This window comes from Pseudopodoces humilis, chromosome 4 (genome assembly GCF_049639895.1).
Source record: "Pseudopodoces humilis isolate 2021_Gansu_Grassland_sample_001 chromosome 4, ASM4963989v1, whole genome shotgun sequence".
Taxonomy (NCBI): Eukaryota; Metazoa; Chordata; class Aves; order Passeriformes; family Paridae; genus Pseudopodoces; species Pseudopodoces humilis.
Window position 1 is genome coordinate 41,856,115 of NC_142203.1, and position 20,132 is coordinate 41,876,246.

The following is a 20,132-nucleotide window of genomic DNA, read 5'->3' on the forward strand; positions in this document are numbered from 1 at the left end:
ACCGCTGCTGCTGGGTGATGTGGTCCTAAGATGGGCTAACATTAACCACAGGGCTTTGGCACTGTGCTTTGTGGCACAGTGCACATATGCTGTGTGACAGCTGGTTAGCCCAGGGTGACCAGCACAATCAAACACAAACTCCCCTTGCCATGACCCTCCCAACAGTGCTGTGGCTTCTGCTGATGCTGCTATGTATGACAGAAACACAGAATATGCCAAGTTGGAAGGCACCCACAAGGATCATTGGGCCTGCACAGGAGAACCCCAAGAGTCACACCATGTGCCTGAGAGCACTGTCTGAACGCTCCTTGAGCTCTGTCAATAGGTGCTGTGCCTATTCTGGAAAGCTGTTCCAGTGCCCAACCACCCACTGGGAGAAGAGCCTCCTTCTAACAGCCGACATAAACCTCCCCTGCCACTGCTTCAGGTCCTGTCACTGGTCATCAGAGAGAAGAGATCAGTGCCTGGCCCTCCTCTTCCCCTCATGAGGAATTTCTAACTGCAGTGAGGTCTCCCCTCAGTCTCCTCTTCTCCAGGATGAACAGACTTCAGCCACCCCTCTTTCAGCTTCCCCTCCAGAGGCCCTTCACCATCTTCACCAGCCTCCTTTAAATGCTCCCTTAACAGTTTCATGTCCTTCTCATACTGTTACACCCAAAGCTGTCCCCAGCACTGGAGCTGAGGCTGCCCCAGCTCAGAGCAGAGCAGGACAATCCCCTCCCTTGCCTGGCTGGTGATGCTGTGCCTGATGTCCCCCAGGACAGGGTTGTCCCTCCTGGCTGCCAGGGCACTGCTGGCTCATGTTCAGCTGTTAAACAGGACCCCCAGGTCCCTTTCCCTGACACTGCTTTCCAGCATCTCATTTTTCCCAGTCTGTCCATACATCCAGGGCTGCCCCATTCCAGCTGCAGAATCCAGCACCTTCCCTGTTGAACTTCATGTGGTTGGTGATTGCCCAAATCCCTGATTTGTCAAGGTCTCTCTGCAGGGCCTCCCTGCCCTCGAGGGAGTCAACAGCTCCTCCCAGTTTTGTATCATCTGCAAACTTGCTCAGTATCCCTTCCAGTCCTGTGTCCAACAAAATGGTATGGAAGGAGCCACAGAAACACAAGAGTAATGTAACTGAGCCTGAAGGAAGGATGAAAATTCAACCAAAGCTTGTCTTCTGCAAAAACATGCAGAGATTTGACAGTCAAATAAAACGGGAAGTAGCTCAAAAGGACCGAGTGGTCAAACTAGAAACATGCATGTACTTGCCAAGAATGGGCCTGAAAACCACTGTGAGGTTTCAAAAGGAATAATTAGGTCCAGATGGATCACAAAGTAACACTGATGCTTGAGCTAAAGTCTTAAAGTGGGGCGGCTGGAAAACTGTTTATATTTTGGAAATGTAGGTTTAGTCTTTTGTCTGATCACATGAAGCCAATTAAGCCTCTTCATGCCTCAGTTCATTATTTATAAAAGCAGGATAATTTCAGAAGTCTAGAGAGTGTATCTTTTCCTCACAGGGTTGTTGTGAGGATTCAAGGATTGAAGATTTGTAGGTACTCCGGTATCACCAAAATGGATCTATTACATATGCTAGACTGAAATTTAAAAATGAGGAAGGAAAAATCAGTACTCTTTGTATCAGTAAAAACACAACTAGAAGATTAAAGTAATCCAATTACTGTAAGAGAGTACCTGTACTAAACTCCACAAACTATACAAACATAGAACTTCAGCAAATTCTTAGTTTGCATAAATGTGTATGACACAGGCATGAGAAATGTAAAAGAGTAAAATCTCTGCATTTTATATAAAACCCATCAGCCAAACGGTGAGAACCTAAAGCCACTGCATCTGAGACGCAACTAAATACTCAGAACAAAGTTCCAGGAAGAAAATGCTACTGGTGGTTAATGCTGTTGTTTTTTTAATTACCCATGGGTAACAGAATTAATCAGGAAATGTGCTATCTGCAAGTCTGTCTGAACTTATTTTTTCTCAAATTAACCTTATGTATTCAAGATGTGTACAAAGCCAAGCCCTGCAGCTGCCTAACAAACTCAAACCTGTACTTCAGAATGCGTAAGACAGCCAGACGTCAGATGAACCTCCCTGACTTCTGCAGAAATGCAGAGCCAGTCTTTCCATCATCACTTCTTTAATATAATCCACCAGGTACAGTGTTTTTTATTGCTTTTTGCTATATAGTGGTTGCACTTCAAGTACTACATAATTATGAAAAACAATGTCTGTGCTTATCTGATTAAAATCCAATATAAATTACATGCAAAATAGGTGCAGCCCACTGGTTCATGGCAAGCTGCCATTAAAGACCTGTGGCTGAAGGATGTGCACCACTGATTTAGGGCTTCATCAATCTGCTATACCGTTTCTTCTGTCTAGTTTTACTGTTTCCTATTACTGAATGTTCTTTCCCATATCCACTCTTATTCCTAACTGGCCAGCTTAGAACTCCAGTTGTGTACTATCTGACACCAGACAGTGCAAAAAAATGTTTCTTCACAATGCATTATCACTTTGTGACTTGAGTAAATCAAATTCAGTCTCAGCATACATAGTACACGAGTTCTCTCCCTCCTTGCTTCACTCAAAACTACTGTTACTTCAATGCAAATTCATTCCAGAAGCACATTCCTGCTTCCTGGTCTCAGCTCTCTGAAACTGCAGGTAAAGCAAAACTTGGGGCCCTTCTTACAGGTCTGCAGACGGAGCAGATTACCCTAACAAGCTAACTCTGTGTAACTAATTACAGGGAAAAGTACATTTCACATGAAAGCACAAAACTATCCAAGCCTGTCTAAAAAGTAAGACAATGCCACAGAACATTCACAAGTTAGTTTTTATGAATTCTCACACATGAATTCTTAGGTGACCCAAAACAGGGTTTCCCAAACACTGTTCAAACATGATTATGGAATATATTTGTTTTGATTGGGCTGTAAGTCCCTGCATTTCAAAAAGTCCTTGCTTTACTTTCAATCAATCAAGGTTGAAATTTGCTATCATAATACCTTTAGCTCCCTTTAGAATTGTTATGCGTATTTCCCAAAGATAAAAGAATTGGGGATTCATCATGCACAAACTGATATGTGCAGTAACACCATTCCTAGTAAGTTTGCTAGAAATAGCTGGTATTTCTATCCTTTGTTTTGATATTTGTACGATTAATAACAAATTCAGGCCTGATCTCACAGAATTTAACATCCGGGCAAAACACTTCTTGCTGATGTTAACAGGGCTATGGTTTGACACAACAAACATCCTGCATGTTACAAGAAACTTCAGCAGTGACAGCAGTGAAAGGTAATTTCTTCCTTATCTCTTTCTGTGCTTCCCTTCTTATCATGATGAGAGCAGGAACAATATGGCAACCATAATAAAGAGTAATAATGAAAACACTCACAGATGATTTCTCAAAATGAGTCCATGAATAACCATGATTACCTGGATACTGTGGTGTTTGATTTTAGGACAGCATTCTAAAGTTGAAGGCATGTGGCAAAAAATACCTGCCTATCACAACTTTGGTACCCCCAAATCCTGTGGCTACCTCTGATACCAGCAGGTGCACATGTTACAGCAGAGGCAAGGAATACCTTTGTATGCTTTCAGATAGCAATACTGAACAGTGCTGCCTTCTTTTCAGTGCAGTGGTGTCTTCACTCCTGTGAACTTTATTAGCCACTTTACAGCTGACCTGCACAACACCCTGAAGTTGACCGCTGTAAGAAAACTACAGTCAGATTAACAAACACAAAGCATCTCTCCCGCCAAGTGGCAAGACCTTCCAGATCATATGCTAACTTCCTCCACAACCAGCCAGCATAATCATATTTCACAACGCATTAGATGCATTAAGGGTCCCAAGCAAACAATACTCAGGCACAAAACTCAAGTGCTGGAGATGGCTAGAGTAAGCTTGCAGCTTCTCCAGGGCCAAAACTGATTTTTCAGCTAAGATATCCTAATGTGATGCTATTCTGCATCTATTCTCGGCCATTGCTCAAGACAGACTTGCTAAGAAGGACAGCCAGAAAACTATGAGTCAGTCAGAGGTAAAAAGGTTAGTCTCTGAGACCCAGAAACCACAGGGATAGGTGTCTCGGATATGTTTTTTTAAAATGCTTTCTTTTTGTCTCCTTCTTTTCTTCCTGAAGGACTAGATGGAAAATAAAATCATCTTACAGAAGGACAGCCGCCTCCCCCCTGTGCTCAATCATTCCAGTCACAATATGTTGTCCAGTAACCTGCATTGATAATTCCTCATGAATAAAATGCCAACATTATCATCCACAGCTATGTTGCTGACATGCGTTAAAATACCATTAATTTTCTGGCTTCACAACAGCTGAGCTACTCCCCATTTGAATATACAAAAGAGTATTTTGTTTAAACCAAATTAAAAGCGTTCCAGTAAATGACTTCAATTTTGCTGGCTATACTACTTAGTGTATACTGTTCTATGTAAGCCTCTCTTTTCTCATCTCTAGCCCTTCTACACCCCCATTCTTTTCTCTCTGTTTGTTTTTTTCTCCTCTTCCCTTTATATACTTAATCCTTTCATTTCAGGAACTGGATTTGCCCAGCAAGACATCCACAGTCAGAGAGAGCTTCAAAAACGTAGTGCCAAAGAGTTAAGGCAATGGTGAAATTGCCTCTGCTCTGTTTTTATTCACCTGTTTGCCAAAACATATTTAGCAGTAAGGAAAGAAAGGGAAAGGGGAGTGAAAAGCACATAAATATTGAATACACCTTCCTTTACCCATCCAGAAAAGTGCCAACATTCCCCATTTAAGTTGGAATGAAAACCACCATTTCTGCCAAGCCCTCCTGGCATCTCACCACTTTATTTGTTCCCATTTGTATCTAATGCTTTTGTCAACAGTTCAACAAAGTCAAAGCAAACAACCCACTACAAACACTGAGGGTAACAGCAACAAGCATGAATCCTTCACAATTATCCAGCCCAGCTGCTCAGTGCCTGTCCAGACTGCTTTCATTTACAACAGTGTCAACAAAAGGCTGAAACCCAATAACTAGGTGGGTCAATACTACCACTGTAAAGCCTCCAGAGAAGAAAATGCTGTTCTGATGCTTAACTGCTTCAGCAAACATGCAGAATAATTCAGTTAGATAGACAAGTGCTTGCCTAATCATTTGTTGTGTGAATTATTCAACGCTTTCCCTTCAAACTGCTAAACGATGGCTCTTCAAATATTTCCAAGGAACCACCAGATGTCCTACAGGAGAAAAGGGAACATAAGGCACATTCTGACCTAAGAGAGGGCAACGGTAACCTGTGATCTTGAAAAGCATTAATGTTTAGAGGATTAACGCCTTCTTACACCTTGCTTCTGGTATAAAGAAGACACAGCTTTTAACATACAAGTGTTAGGCATGCATCAATTTACTAGCTGCTTGATCTCTGTACAGCATAATCAAGGCTGTTGCGTACAATTTTTCTTCCTCTTTTTCATGTGAATTGCAAAAGAGTTCTCTCCAGAGAATATGTAAAGTGTAGGTAAAAATAAGCACAGTAGTTAGTCAGGTGGATGCAGAGAGGAAACTGCATTTATTCCCACATATCTCTCTTCCTCCACTGCCCTCCATGTTTATTTCACACAAGCCAAATGCTCACTTGCCTTACTCCAGAGGTTTTTCACATAGGTTTATGTTCACAGTTTTAAAGTGAAGGACAAAAGTAGTCTTACTGCATGGAATCCAGCGCTAAGCACTACATGTTTTGCTTCAATTGCCATTTTAGTATGGGAAACAACCACCTCCAGATGTCTGCTTTCCTGATTTTGTTGGCTTTTGTTACAAGCGCTCCATTACATTAACATATTATTTCTAAACTTTTAGCAAACTTTAAGAAAATGGGCAAATTAGGTAACAAATGGTGCTTGTTTTGATTTAATCTCATTACTGGCAAGAACAAACCTCGATATGAACAAATGCTTTTCCTAGGACCAGTTTACATATACATCACAGTGCAGTGTTGGACGGATATGTATCTTGAGCCAGAATACAATATCAAATACACTTATGAATATTTTATTTTTGACATCTACAGTAACAGTTGCGCACGCTGAGTAACTAGTATTCCAGAGAGGATTCCTGGCAGTTTTAAGACTTAGAAAAAGAGTAAGAGAAATTCTCTCTGTATGTCAAATTAAAGAACATATTTTTGTTTTTATAATTAGAACCTGCAACATATTTTGTTTGCAAAACATGCGGCTTTGCAGTGATTGCACAGTAGCAATCTCTGGTGTTGTGTGTTGTCAACATGAGAGACTTCTTCTATCAAATAAAGTTTTCTTCCTCTCTCTGTCCAAAACAATCATGAAACATTTGTCTACTAAATAGCAGCAGCTCCATCACGCTGTGATCACCACAGCTGCTAGTACCCACTACAGCCCTACACTACTTGGTGGGAAACTTCTGTTAGATTTACTATTAAAAATCAGATTACTGCTATTTGCAACACGAAGTTTGTTTATTAGTATTAGCAGGGCTGTTACAGTCATTAGCAGGATTTGTAGAATTGTTTAAGGTCCACGGAGAGCAAAGACACAACAGGTGTTACTCTACAACAGAAAACACCTGGTACCAAAAGAGTTGCAACTTGTGCAGATTAAATGGGAAAAACCTCTGATGCTAGATACTCTAGAAAGAATAGAGAAGAGAGATAACATCTCAATTCTTGATGGTGTCTCCTCTTCCTCATCCATCAGAACAGGAAGAAGCATCAAAAAATGGCACCCCCAGCCTTTGCCACAGCTGAAAGTAACGCTGTTAACCAGAAAACCTGCATAAAGCACACCAGAGTCCTACAGGTCTGGTAAATTACTGCTTTCAATCACCTGCAGTGTGATACAAAGCTTTTAGGCTACCTAGATGATGAGCACACACTGCTTTTTCTGAGGTCAACAAACTGATCCTGGACAGATGCCTTTATGCTTAAGGTGGGGTGCCTTTGCTACTCTCATGTCAGTTATGCACACTGACATGGCACTCAGAAAAATACTGTACTGCAAGGAAATGGCACGTAAAGGTTTCTCTAACCCCCACTAGGTTTACTGTAATTGATTTTAAAGTGATTATTTTTAAATTATTCAGACACTGAATTATTCTTGTAAATTGCAGTATGGGACAGCAAGGCTCAGTACAAAATAGTAGCTGGAGGTCATGGCACAAAACTTTTCTCAAAGCAGGGAAGAAAAGCAAAACATTAATTTCTTCCAGGGCTAAAATAAATTACAGTTTGATAATTTTAAAAGAAATTGAGAGGTGAGACAGAAGTATAGCATCAACAGATATGGCTTCAGCAAATACATCAGGGAGGAAGGAGAAATATAAACACACAGGTACAATTACTACAAACCAGATACAATGATTTCCTAAATGCCTGGCATTGGAAGATCACAAGGCAAAGCCTTTATGTTATTTAGGTCAGCACTGGCTTTTCAACTCAATGCAAGCAGTGATTTCTATAGTCTGTCCGCTTTGTTAATATAATAAAAAGAGCAAAGGACTCAGAAATACATCGCCACAGCTGAAGAGTTTTATGTTGTGTGTGGTCTGTGCCAAACACAAACCACACACAACAGCGAAAACCCTTCTGGGAGTCACTGTAATGGGAGACACCTCTCTTGGCCTTTTTTCCATATTCCTCACTGCACCTCTGCAGAACATGCCAGCCTGACAAAGCAGGACCCTGCCAGCAAAATCAGTGTTATTGTTTATTTTGATCTGTCAAGATTAATATAGCAAAGAAAATACTGTATGCACTCTTTCAAACAATACAGTGGCATGAAATATGCCAGCTTCTCTGGATGGAGAATCTATGATAGACAGCTCACATAGTTAATGGAAAAAGGAACAACCCATGTTGAATCTTTTCCTTCTCCCACCCCTCCACCCCACTTACTCATAAGTATGCATTAAGAACACTCCCACAGCTGCATTCACTGCGTCTCGAGTGGCAGAAAAACAGAGGTACAGATGTGCCTGCTAATATTCGTATGCAAACAAGTAGCACTGGACTGGCTGCTATAGCTCACTTAGAAGCTCCTTGGTGCTTCCTCTTTGGTAAGTTTGCAGATCAAAAAGAAGTGATACAGAGCGATCTGCTGTCCTTTTAATGCAATTAGCAGATTAAAGTGGCATTTCACTTCCAATACTTCATTGAGACACTGATTGCATCCAGCAATTGCTGATGATACAGCATTCACAGTGTTCCCCCTGCAGTCCTCCCTGAAACTTGGTGGACAGCCGGGGTAAGCCCTGAGCTGGCAGCCAGCAGCCAGCCCAGCTTCTGGAGCCAGACATGAAACCTTTACCCTGGTGCACCGCAGCGGGGGCGGGTGGCAGAAGGCAAGGGAAGACAACACCCAGCACCTTCCAGGGAACTGACAGAAGTCAACGACCCCTGAGCTAGTGGTCTCTGTAATTCTTTCAAGAGGCAATAGAAAATACCATCCCCAGGATTTGCATCTCTTAAGCACAGTTGTGGCTGGGCCTCTTGCCAGGTCAGCTGTCACACTGCTGACTTTTGCTACACATCTCCATTTTACGATTTGTGTGAGACTTTCTACCTCTCAAGTTCTGTTTATTCTACAAGTCTTGTGAGAGTGAAGCATGCAAGTGGTGAAGGCCAGAAAAAATGCTGCTTGGACACAAGAGCTTATTTCAATTCTCCTCTTAGATTATTTTTTCATGTAAGACTGACAAGCCAAACGATACGTCAGTTTAGGAAAATATTTTTTAAATTTCTTCCCCCCACTCACCCAAAAGCAAGTTAACAGCATCCCAGCAAAAGTGACATCAAGCTGAATTCCTTCAATCCCTTCATTGTGGGAAGCACTGCTGGGGAAAGACCTGGCTTCACCCCCTCTGCCAAGAGCTTGGGGCATCCCTGGGGTACCCTCAAGCTCTGGCCCTGTTGCTACCAGCCAACACAGCTCCACTGGTGCCAAGGAAAGAACAAACTAAAAAAGATTAATTCGCAGATGTTCATGCATTTCACACACAGGGTGCCCTGTGGTCTGTTGCCAGGGCAACGAGAGACCACCAGTGCGCGCTTTATTGGCTTTATGAAGTGCGTCTCGGGGGCTATAGTCCGAGAAATGCTGCATGATAATCTTCAGGCTTTTCAGAAGCCTTGTTTTGTGTTTATCCACATTTAACCCTCTGAGTGTTATTAAGAGCACCACTATGTCTGGTATGACAAGGAATGCAGAGACAGGATAGGAGGAGACAAGCACATCATCTCTGTTTCCAGCCTAGAGACCTTGGAAAGCACGTCCTCAGCACCTGCTCCCATCTGCCTTGCACTGGTGTTCACCCACAGCCTGCAGGTAAGCTGGCAGGTAAGCTGTTGTAGGGCAGACCTCAGTACAGCCATGTCTGGGGACAAAACTGGTATCAGAAAGTGCAAATGCAACACAAGTGCCACACTAGACTAAAAGGTAAGTTACAGCAAGCACATTTTCTCAGTAAATTCAAAAGAAGATTAAAAAGAATCAAGAGCATTCCACCAACTTTCTAAACACATGATGCAAGAAACCACAATTTTGTTAGGAACCCCAATACATGACACCAGCAAACTACCCATGCCAAAACCTTTACCAGAATTTATAAATTCACATAGAGAACTTCCCTTTCTCTTCTCACTCCAGGCCAGTGTCAGGCTTCTCCTCCCCTAGCTGTCATCTTACCAGCCAAGGCAGGGCTGCAGATGGGGGGGCAGGAGGGAACAGGGGTTAAAATCACAAATGACCCAACACCCCAAGCAGCAGCAGCCGCCACTGACATCAAGTGCTAATCCAACAGGAGAAGAGAGGGAGAAAGTGAGGGTGGCAGAAGGGATCAGTAGAAGAAATGGCTTGCATTCAGACTTGCAGGAGAAAGAGCGTGCAGAGACAATAATTTCCTGGGAAAAGCTAAAGCCTAAGGAGAATTTACTCTGCCTCGTTTATTCAGACAACCAATCCCTTTGTGGCAGGGGCTTCCTGACTGACAGGAACCCAAGGCTCTTTAACAGGATTTCCATATTATTTCCAACACCTGCCTGTAAGTTATTTGTTTATACTGAAGAAGGCGAGATTCTCAAATCAGGCATCTGCTTCTGGTTCAGGCATATTTTAGGAAACCATCTAGAAAGAAGCTTTGTTGCTATGGAGACATTTTTATTTTCTTCCTTTAGTTGGATGAAAAACATTAGCATTTCCAATTTTTTGTTCTACAAAAGGCCAAATGTCGCTCAAGAAAAGACAGAACTGTTCAAACTGCTATGCAGAATAGGCTAATCAAGCTTTAGATATTTAATTAATTATTCAACTCAATTAGAGTTTTACCAAGGAGAGGCAGGAAACAGTGCAACTTTCCTGCAAACTTCTCTCAATGGTCAATTCCTGCTGACTGGTCTAATTTCTTCTTCCCTCAAAGCACAGCTAAAACTTTGTAATTCATGTTGCACTCAACAATCTTGCATGACAACTTGCACATCTGTCAGACTACCCAGCTCCCTAAACTTTTTCTAAATCAATCTAATCACCTTGGATGAGGAATGTGTTCCTTTCCCAATGCCAGAAATGAGATAAGAAGAGCAATACAAATACAAATATACTATTAGCATTCAGTGACTTCATCCATATGACAGAAACTTCCAATGCATGCCATACACGTTGCTGAATCCAGAAGGTGCACACCTTCCCTCCCTTTAGCAGATAATCTGCATGCCTAAGAAATCCATTGATTCATGTAAAAATAAAGAGTGTTTCAAGTTACTTTGAACCTAAGGGCTTTAAAGACAAAATCAAAATGTTATGTGCTAAAAAAAAAAAAAAATCACAGCACCAGCAGAAATCTATAGGTCAAAAACCTAGTCTGTGTCCCACTTTTGACAAAAATTGATACATGCTATTTATTTTCTCCCATTAAATTGAGAAACATCTATGTAACTTGACCTGCAAATGTGTTCTACATTCCAACTCATCCACCATGTGTAAACTGGAGCAAGACATTAATTCCAGCATCTAAAGTATGATTTTAATTGCATGCTTACAATGAGGAGAACTTGAAGAGATAGAATAAACAAATTAATTTCCTCCCTTTACTTCTTTCCCCCCACCTATTATATTGTCAAAGCCTTTGTGCTGGAGACCTTTCCACCCACCTCCTCATTCCAGCAAACTTCCTCTTCCTACTCTATGATGTGAAATCATAATCCTGTGTTATCAACATCACAGTCTGTTGCCATGGAAATAATTAGACATGACTGCTCAGGTTAGAAATTACAGCCCATGTATGTATTTGCCTTCTGGGTGAAGAGAGCATCTGGAGAGAGAATATTTGAGTTACCCTAAATCACCAAGTGGCAACATAAAAGTTTGACAGTGGGATGCACTTTGGGAATTTGACCAAATGTGGGCACACCATTGAGTAAGAATCACCCTGTGGTAACGTGCAAAAATATGCAGGATAAGAGGACAGCATGTCATTAATAGACAGAAGTGGGTACAAAGCTAGTGGGTAAAAGAGGTGAAGCCATCAAAACTGGCAGAAGCAGCTAATTAATTCTTTGATACCAGAGTATATGCTGTTACTTTCATATGAATATGAGTATTCTACTCTAAACTTCCCAGATGACTTCCTGAAAAAGACTAAAGATGTGATACTGCATGAATGGAAGAAATTTAAAACTCAGGCTGGGGGGGAGAAAAGAAGAAAAAAACACAGCAGGGAGATATACACCTGAGGTTTAGTTTCATGTTCCAGAAGTCTTTTTAATACCACAGGGCTTGAATGACATACTACGAGTTTAGCCATGAAAAGGTTATTAAGAAAAAAAAAAAGCAACGCCAAAAAATCAGCTCCATAAGATAGACTGAGACAACAAACAGGACCTTGCTAATTAATATTTGTTCTGCTTCAGCAGGCAGTTACTGGACGAGACTGCAACAAACAAGCATGTCTCACCCAATCACATCATTAATCCACTCACGTTCACCACCTGAGGACCAGCTATGCCCCACAGATATTTATTCATCTGTTCCACAAACAAACAATTACAACACATTTTCTGGAATTAGGGCACCTGTTACACTCAGCACAGCTTACACGCCCAGAGGCAGATATCAATTAATACTGAAAAAATTACTGTATCAGAAGCCAACAAAAGTTACTCATTACTATTTGGTAATGCTACTCCCAAAACACCCATGAACATCAAAAATGCCAACTCTTGCAGAGCAGTGTTGTTAAATCTGCTCTGTTTAAAACTACCACTTCATCATAACAGAAAGCAAAATACATGCAATGCTTCATTCCTGAATGGCAGAAGGTACAAACAGAATCCATGACATGAGTCTGAAATGTCTGGATTTTAACAAGCCTGTGAAGTGCTTTTTAGCTGAATGGTGATTAATTGGCCAAATGACAAAATGATCAGGAAACAAATCCTGCAAATTTCTTTAAGTTTGTAACAGGTAACCACATTTTTTTGGCTTGTTTAATGCACACTGAATGCAGAGACATTTGGCAGGACATTCACACCTCTACAGGATGTCCCATTTAAAAAAACCTGACAATTAGGACAAAGTCCTAAATATTGTATTGAATATATATTTATTTATTATAGATTGTATTAATTATGAATAATGAATATGATTAAATGAATATATATTTATTATAAACATTGTATGCAGCTTATGTGGTGTTCCTCTATCAGTAGAAGAACTAGGTCAGCAACATAACTACATCTGGTAATATTCAGAAGTCTTATATGTTGGGGCATTTTTATTTTAAAGTCTCTTGTACTTTATAGATGTGTATTCACACAACTCTTCCAAGCATCAGGTTACTCACAGATTCAGGAGTAAGCAGCCTACTCTTACTTACAACTGAAAGAGGTCTAAACACTCAATAGTGGCTACCAGTAGCTTGAGAAGCACTGGAGCACCTGCTACCACAAATTTATTTACAAATGTAAATGGAAAGTGGGAATTGCATCCATCCACTTTCCATGTATCGCCCACATGTGTAATTATTAGCTTTCACACACCTTAAGGCAAAAGTAATTTTATTTCTAAATTCAGCTCAATTTGCTCTGACAGACTTCTCCCAGTTCACCCGCACTTTGGCCAGAAATCCACCCCAAAGCTACATATGATGCATTATTTTAGATCTTCTCTTCTAAAATCCTTCTTTTTTGTTCCCCCCCGCAGAGGAATCTCAAACTTGTGAATTTACTCCTGTCACAAGACTGCAATTTTCAATTATTGGCACTTGTTACTGCTGAAACAGATCAAAATAAAAAAGGTTTCATCACTTTGGCAAATCTTACTATAAACATAGTCTTCTGCCCCAAATAATTTAAAAATCAGATAAAGAAAAAAACCCAAACAACCAAAAAACATCCCAAAGAAACAAACCAACTAACCCCAGAAGAAAGGCGTAACAGGTATATAAAGAACAAGAGATCTACATTAGAAGTGATAAAAAGTTCATACATGTTGGATCTTGTGCCTGAATTCACATGTTTCAGAAGACTCTGTGGTTCTTGAACAATCTGCTCAGGGACATCCAGGCTACCTCTGGAAGGCCCACAACCCAGCCAGCATCTGGGAGCTCCTTCATTCCATTTGCTACACTGAGAGTTATGAGAAGAGAGTGCTAGCACTACACTACTTTCTGTCAGGTGGAGTTTTTTTACACAAGATGTTTCCATAGCTTCTCCAAAGGGAATACATTAGAAAAGGAACTTTGTTAGGCACCAGAGAAATTTTTGCCACATTTGTCCCAGAGACGGTACCAGGGCTGGAAAGATGGGCATGCCTCCTGCTCCAAGAGTTCTCACAGGAGGTAGAAAAAACCTTGTGCAGTGCAATTAGCAAGGAAGAATCCACTGAAAATAATAATACTTCTTCTTTTTTCCTCCTTAAAAAAAATATAAATTTTACAGCTTTGAAAAGGAGGTACACCAAGTCCTCAGTGGAAAGTTGTTCAGTTAACTGCAGAGCTGTTTGTCTTTCTATTGCAGTTTGAGCACAGCCCTGGCACATGCCACCCTTCCTTCCTTTTGTCCACTCCACAGCCTTGCCATTGCACAAAGAGCACTCCCATGACCCAGTTTACTGCGTTTAGAATTTTCCCACACTTCAAACCTTGCAAAGAATTTGGAGGACTGGATCCAAGAAGAAATCAAAGAGCTCCCAAAGCTGCCCTTCTCCACAGAGCTTGCTGTGTCAATGCTGATCTATTATTTAGGAACAGCTCCCAGACAATCTAATGTTACCTGAAGGTGACCACTCAGTTTCAACAGTGAACTACTCACTCCAGGGAGGTGCTGGGCAAGATCAGGCATAACACATTTGCTAGAGTGATGCAAACTGTCTTTTCCCTGGACTGGGCTAAGAGGAGAGTTAGGACCAGCACAGCTAGAGACATCAAGTTTCAGTAAGAAAACTGCCCAGCAAATCCAAAGCACTGAAAGTGGCAAGAAACGGGTCATTTCAGCCAAATTCCTTTCTTTGTACAAATGGGTACTGTACGTTTGTTATCAGAATTGCACGCTAAAGCGTAAATTTACACTTCATGAGCATTTTAAAATCCACCCTGCTTAATAATCTATATCAGCAAGAAAACACTTTAAAGTGTCTCTCACAATTAAACCCAGGCACAACCTTATATAAATCAAAATTTTGCTACCATATCAAAACGTTACACTGGGGCTGTATAACATTGCCCATATCCTCATTACATGCTACACTAATTACTACCAGCAGATTCAGAATTTTCTGCACATTAGAGGCTTTTAGAGGAGCTATAAAAAATTTCAGGCATCATTAATTTAAATTTGTATTGAAATTTCCTTTTGACAGATGGCCAAAAATTACTTACTATTTAGAGTACCAGAGTCTGCCTGTTTGCACATTGGAAGAGGAAAGGGAAAAATTAAAAGGAAGAAGGAAATTTATGTCACGTTCATTACCTGTTAAATGTTAAGGAGCATTATCCTGCATGAATAAATTATTTCATACAAGCACACAGACTCCAGCTGGTTCTGGCTGACAAAAACTGTCTCAAGTCACACAGCAGACAATCATAAAAAGCCTCTCTTAACCAGGAACCACTTAAGGGAGGAGGGATCGATTGAACAAGCGACTAACTGCTACTCTGGGCATCACTGAAAACATTTAAGGAAATTAGCAAACTATTTCACCTTGCAAAGCTGGCAGTAAGCCCCATAATGCTGACACACAAGCCAATTCACAATCTGAGTACCATGCAAGACAAACAACTACTTATCATTTCAAAGTAAACTGCATGAAGTAGATGCCCTTCTTTCCTTCTGGAAGCTGTATGAGTATCAGCACTTTTGAATCAATCCCAGACAAAATCGGCCTTTTCAGTACAAATGCTCCACCTAACATCCATGCCGGCATAAACACCCCAACACCTCACAAATGTTACAGAAACATGACTAGTATATATCGTTTAGAAACAGTGAATGGCATATATTAGCAGTTCTCCTCAGTCACTTTCTTGAATGAAATCATCATGGTTCCAGTTGTATAGGTAAGCAAACTCACTCAAGAAACCACATGGGTTTGTGCTCTCACAGTTAGGTGTCTGCCCCACTTGCATTTGTTAGAGCGCAGGAAAAAGGAAAATGGACTAAACTTAAGTGTTCACAGTTAAGAGTGGGTATTCTAGGGAAATGGTCATTAATGTGTGCTCCCGCCTTGTCACATAAAGCAGTAATAGCAGCTTCCAGCCCTCATGACAAAGAGGCTGAAGTGAAATCCAACATGCTGTTGTCTTATGTTGGCAGAGAGACAGCTTCAGTGCCTTTGCTGCTCACAGTGAAAACTGACAGTTCCTGTCAGCTCCTGGTTGTTATGCAGAGCCATGTGTGTAACAGCAAAACTGACAACTATTGGCTCAGTTTCGCTTGGCTGGGGCATGTCAGGAGTGCCAGTGGCAGAATGGGTGTGCTGGGATAGGCTGCAGGACACATCCCCACCTGTAGATGCCAAGGAATAAAGGTGTCAGTCCTCATGTCAGCCCCGGATGGACAAGTCTCTGGTGGGGGCAAAGCCTGTGTCCAGAACCATCAAGGTTCTCCCAACACCATCAAGGGCACACCAGTAATATCTGCCTGACAAGATCTTGCTGATCTTGTCTAATGCACACCAGACTCTCACTGTGAATATCTCTTCCATCACTTCTCAAACCCAAAAAATATATCTTCCAGAAAAAAGCACCACTAGAAACTTGACAAACTCTTTCTAAGTGCTCAATAAGGTTGGTGTAGGCCTTGCCATTTATAAGAGAAGTGAATCTTTTCATACTCAGCAGCACCTAATAAAGCTTGATCTCATGTTTCTGAAAACCATGCAAACTAGGAGAGCAGACCCATCAAGGAACATGGGCTAACATACATCTCTCCAACTGCAGCATTAAAACCCCAGGAGTCCCTGAGAGGCACTGGTGGCTATCAGTATGGAAAAGCATCACATGTCACTGAACCCTACTTGTATCTACTACTGAAAGCTCAAAATTAGACAAGTGGCAAGGTATGTTATTACATCTACTTATGAACACCACTCTACACAGGATACAGGCATGCTGCAGAGTCACTTAGAACCTGAAAACTGATTTTTGGAAAAGAAAGGCAGAATCCTCGGTGCAAGCTTCAGTACCACATTCATCAGGGTAGAGGGAAGGGCAGCTCACTCCTTTCCAACTACAGGGAAGTAGTCAGCACCCCTCATCTCCCCCTGTGAGCAACAGAGCTCTCCTTCCTCAACTGCATTATAAGGAAATATCAGAATTACAGTTTACAGCCTCCAAATTAATTAAGACTACAGGCTTATTCTTTCTGTCTCAAAAGGCTGGACACAGACCTCGGGCAGACCTTTCTTTCCATCCAAGAACAGCCCCAGTGCTGTTCCAGTAAACTCACTGGTCGACCTGTTGCTTGCAATCCTAGCTGCCTCACTACCAGCCATAGCCTGTGACACACAGGCTAGGCAAGGTGCTGCCAACCAGCACAAGCATCACAACCCAGTTTCACTCTGTGAGTTTTTCCACCACTCCGTGCCACACTTCAGAAAAATGCAGCGTTCACGCAGCTCTGCTGAGCTACCCTTTACACCTACGGAATGGAATCCTACCTTGATGGAGTCTCTGTCTGCATGCAGAGCAGCCCCCGTGCGTAAGGAGGGGGAGATATGGCGGCAGGGGATGGGCATGTGGGGGAAGAGAGAAGGAGAAAAGTACTAGTTAGTTTACATAAAATTATACATTTATCATACTCTGAAGAAAGAATCCTGATGTCTGTTAAATAATAAATTGCACAGATGTTAACTTTTCTGTACAGTTAATTATTAATGCTGTACAGCCAGATTTATAAAACTGGATTTCTAGCATTTGAACACAATTTCTGGCTACTGCTAGATAATAAACACTAAAGTAATTAGCTAGGAACTCTTCTGAAAATTCCTCCCCTCTCCCTCCCCTTTGCTTGCTTTAAACAGGATAATTTAAAAAAGAAAAGAAGGGAAACAAAACCACACACTCCTCTGGCAGTGCCTACCTCTTTGGTGATCATTATCATGGTGCTTCTTCTCGTCTTTAATTGGGAGGTGGGACTGCCCCCCCAGCGCACTGGAGAGTGCCAGGAGACCAGCACTGCTGCCAATGGGTGGGATGGCTGGAGGCTGCAAGCCTGAGGGGTGCGGAGTGAGCGGCACGGGAAGACCATGTCCATGTGACAAGTGCTGGGCCTGGAGTTGTTGCTGCTGTGAAAAACAAAACACAGATATTGAATTTGTTCAGGGAGCTGGGGATTGTCTGATTGATCACCTGCATCAGCTGTGACTGATCAGACCAATCAATGCATCTGATCGATTCAAGATATCAATGCTGACAAACATCCTGGTGCCTTAATAATGTCTAGATGTTTGGACACAACATATTTGGTAAAATTCAGACCGAACTGGAAAACAACAATGACAAAAATGAAAAAATAAAAAAAAGAGAGCAAATGAATGTTACCATTTTGGTGAATTGTTTATTTTTTTGCCAGAGGTATTATGCTTTTCTCTTCCTAGTAGAAAAACATCATGTACACATCTAATCAAAACATATGTAACTGTAAAAGCAGTTATATAATGAAAAAAAGCTGAAAATTGAGAAAATTAGTGTTAAACAGTTCTCCCAGAGCTACTGCACAGCATGCAGTGAAAGTTAATTTGAAAGAGAAAACCTGAATTAACAATCCAGAAAAGGAAACTGGTTGCAGCCACCGTTTTAAGCCCTTTAAGTGTCCTCAGCGGTACTTGAGCAAATTACTAAAGAAAATCTAATGTAGCAAGGCTTGGGTCCTCCTGTAGGCTTGCTCAATAATGCTGAAATAATTGGGCACTCTGTGCACGTTTAGTGATGCTCGAATGAAAAGCTAGAGGCCTGCCCTTGTACTCTTCTCTAGCTGCTGACTCTGTGTTGTGACAGGTTTATTTGAGTGGGACTGTGATGCATGCACCAGTAACTGCACTGACAAGAGTTTAAAGTCATTTTTACCAGTACACTGGCAACACATAGAGAAAGCCCTTGAGAGGTTTGAATTGGAGTGCTTGACCTCAACCAGGGCTGCATCAAGCTCTGTGCTATATTAACCACTGTGGTGTAGATAGACTATTGCTATTTGTTGGGAAGGCAGAGGAAAAAAAACCCTGAAAAATCATCAACAAAAAGCAAACAGGTGAAAAAGTTTAGTTAAATATATCCCAAGAAAGATCTGTTCAGGTCTGAGGCTTACATACTAGCCATCCAACTAACTTCTGCTCATAGAATAACCAGATTACCTCTGAAATTTTCATTCTCAAGCAGCTATTGCTCAGGGTAAGTCATATCCTTAAATCCTCTAGGATTGTTCTCTCCCACGTGCACATCTGCACACAGGACTTAAGAAGAAATAAAAACTTAACTTGCTTTGCATAAAAACATTCCATTTTAAACTTCTAAGACTTGAGACCTTACTTATGTAAGGGTGAGCTGAAAGGAAAAGGCTGCAAGTCACAGCACTCTGGATAACCCTTGCAGCACACTGCACACATACCTGCCTTGACATCCCACCCCGAAAGTACATATCCTGCTCTTCTGCTTGGAAATAAACCTCATGCAGTGGAATCAGACTGGCAGTGGCATGAACACATCATCTAATCCAGATCAGTGACAGAGAAAGGAGGGCAATAATCTACAAGAAAGCTGTGGGGGAATAAGAATACATAAGAGGGTGGGGAGCAGCCACCAAAATCAAAACCAACCAGACAAAAACCCAGAAAGAACACTGTTCCAAGTAGAAGAAGGAAAGACCAAGTCTTTTTCCTGTTTGTGAGCCCATATCATTCCAGCAGGTGTTCCTTCTTGTAGAACATATCAAAGACATTTGGCTTGCATGATGCTCTCACGGCAGTATGCTTAACACTCTTCAGAATATTAAATTAACTACAATGAAACAAAGCAAGAGAAAATAGTGTATTCTTTAGCTTCAGGGTTTGAATGGGGCTGCCTTATAACAATTTGGCATGTCTGACTTGGGGAGGGAGGAGAAGTATGAGCAAAAGAAAAGGGATGAACAAAATGATCTGTGTTCTGCTACCTGGTTTTGAAAAAGAAATTTCCTATTCCTATTTGAGAATGTGCTATAAGCCACTGCAAGAAGATCTCTCTCTCAATCTGCCAGTGGTTTAAAACGACGACTTTGAGAAGAGCCTGAGAATATCAACAGAGAGCTTTCCCTTTGTTAACTATTATACTGTCAACCAACACTAATTACACACTACTGTACATTCCATACGGATCTGCCTACTGACCTACCTAATTTGCATTACATGACCTCCTCTATTGATACAGGATGGTTTCCAAAGAGCTGGAAGAAAATTGCACTGTGAATGTAATACCCTGTTTTAGTGCTCTTTGTTGGGAATCTCTCGACGTAGCTCAGCAAGACAACAGCACAGACTGAAACGTGGATGTACTGAACATCATTAATGACTCTCAGATATAATATGGTCTTTAAGAGAAGTAGCCTAGCAGCTTGAGATCACCCA

General features: G+C 41.4%; 1 protein-coding gene across 4 annotated transcripts in view; it reads right to left on the reverse strand.

The window, feature by feature from the left end:
* Positions 1–20,132, reverse strand: part of LOC102102498 (transducin-like enhancer protein 4) — a 98,205-nt gene that overhangs the window by 25,585 nt on the left and 52,488 nt on the right. For 3 of the 4 annotated variants that reach the window (XM_014252362.2, XM_014252361.2, XM_014252360.2), the window contains 2 exons: positions 17,615–17,819; positions 17,193–17,209 (listed from right to left, as the gene is read on the reverse strand). In XM_014252362.2, the coding sequence (XP_014107837.1) occupies positions 17,193–17,209; positions 17,615–17,819 (222 nt within the window). The remainder of the gene's footprint in view (positions 1–17,192; positions 17,210–17,614; positions 17,820–20,132) is intronic. The other variant, XM_005522640.3, reaches the window with a different exon arrangement.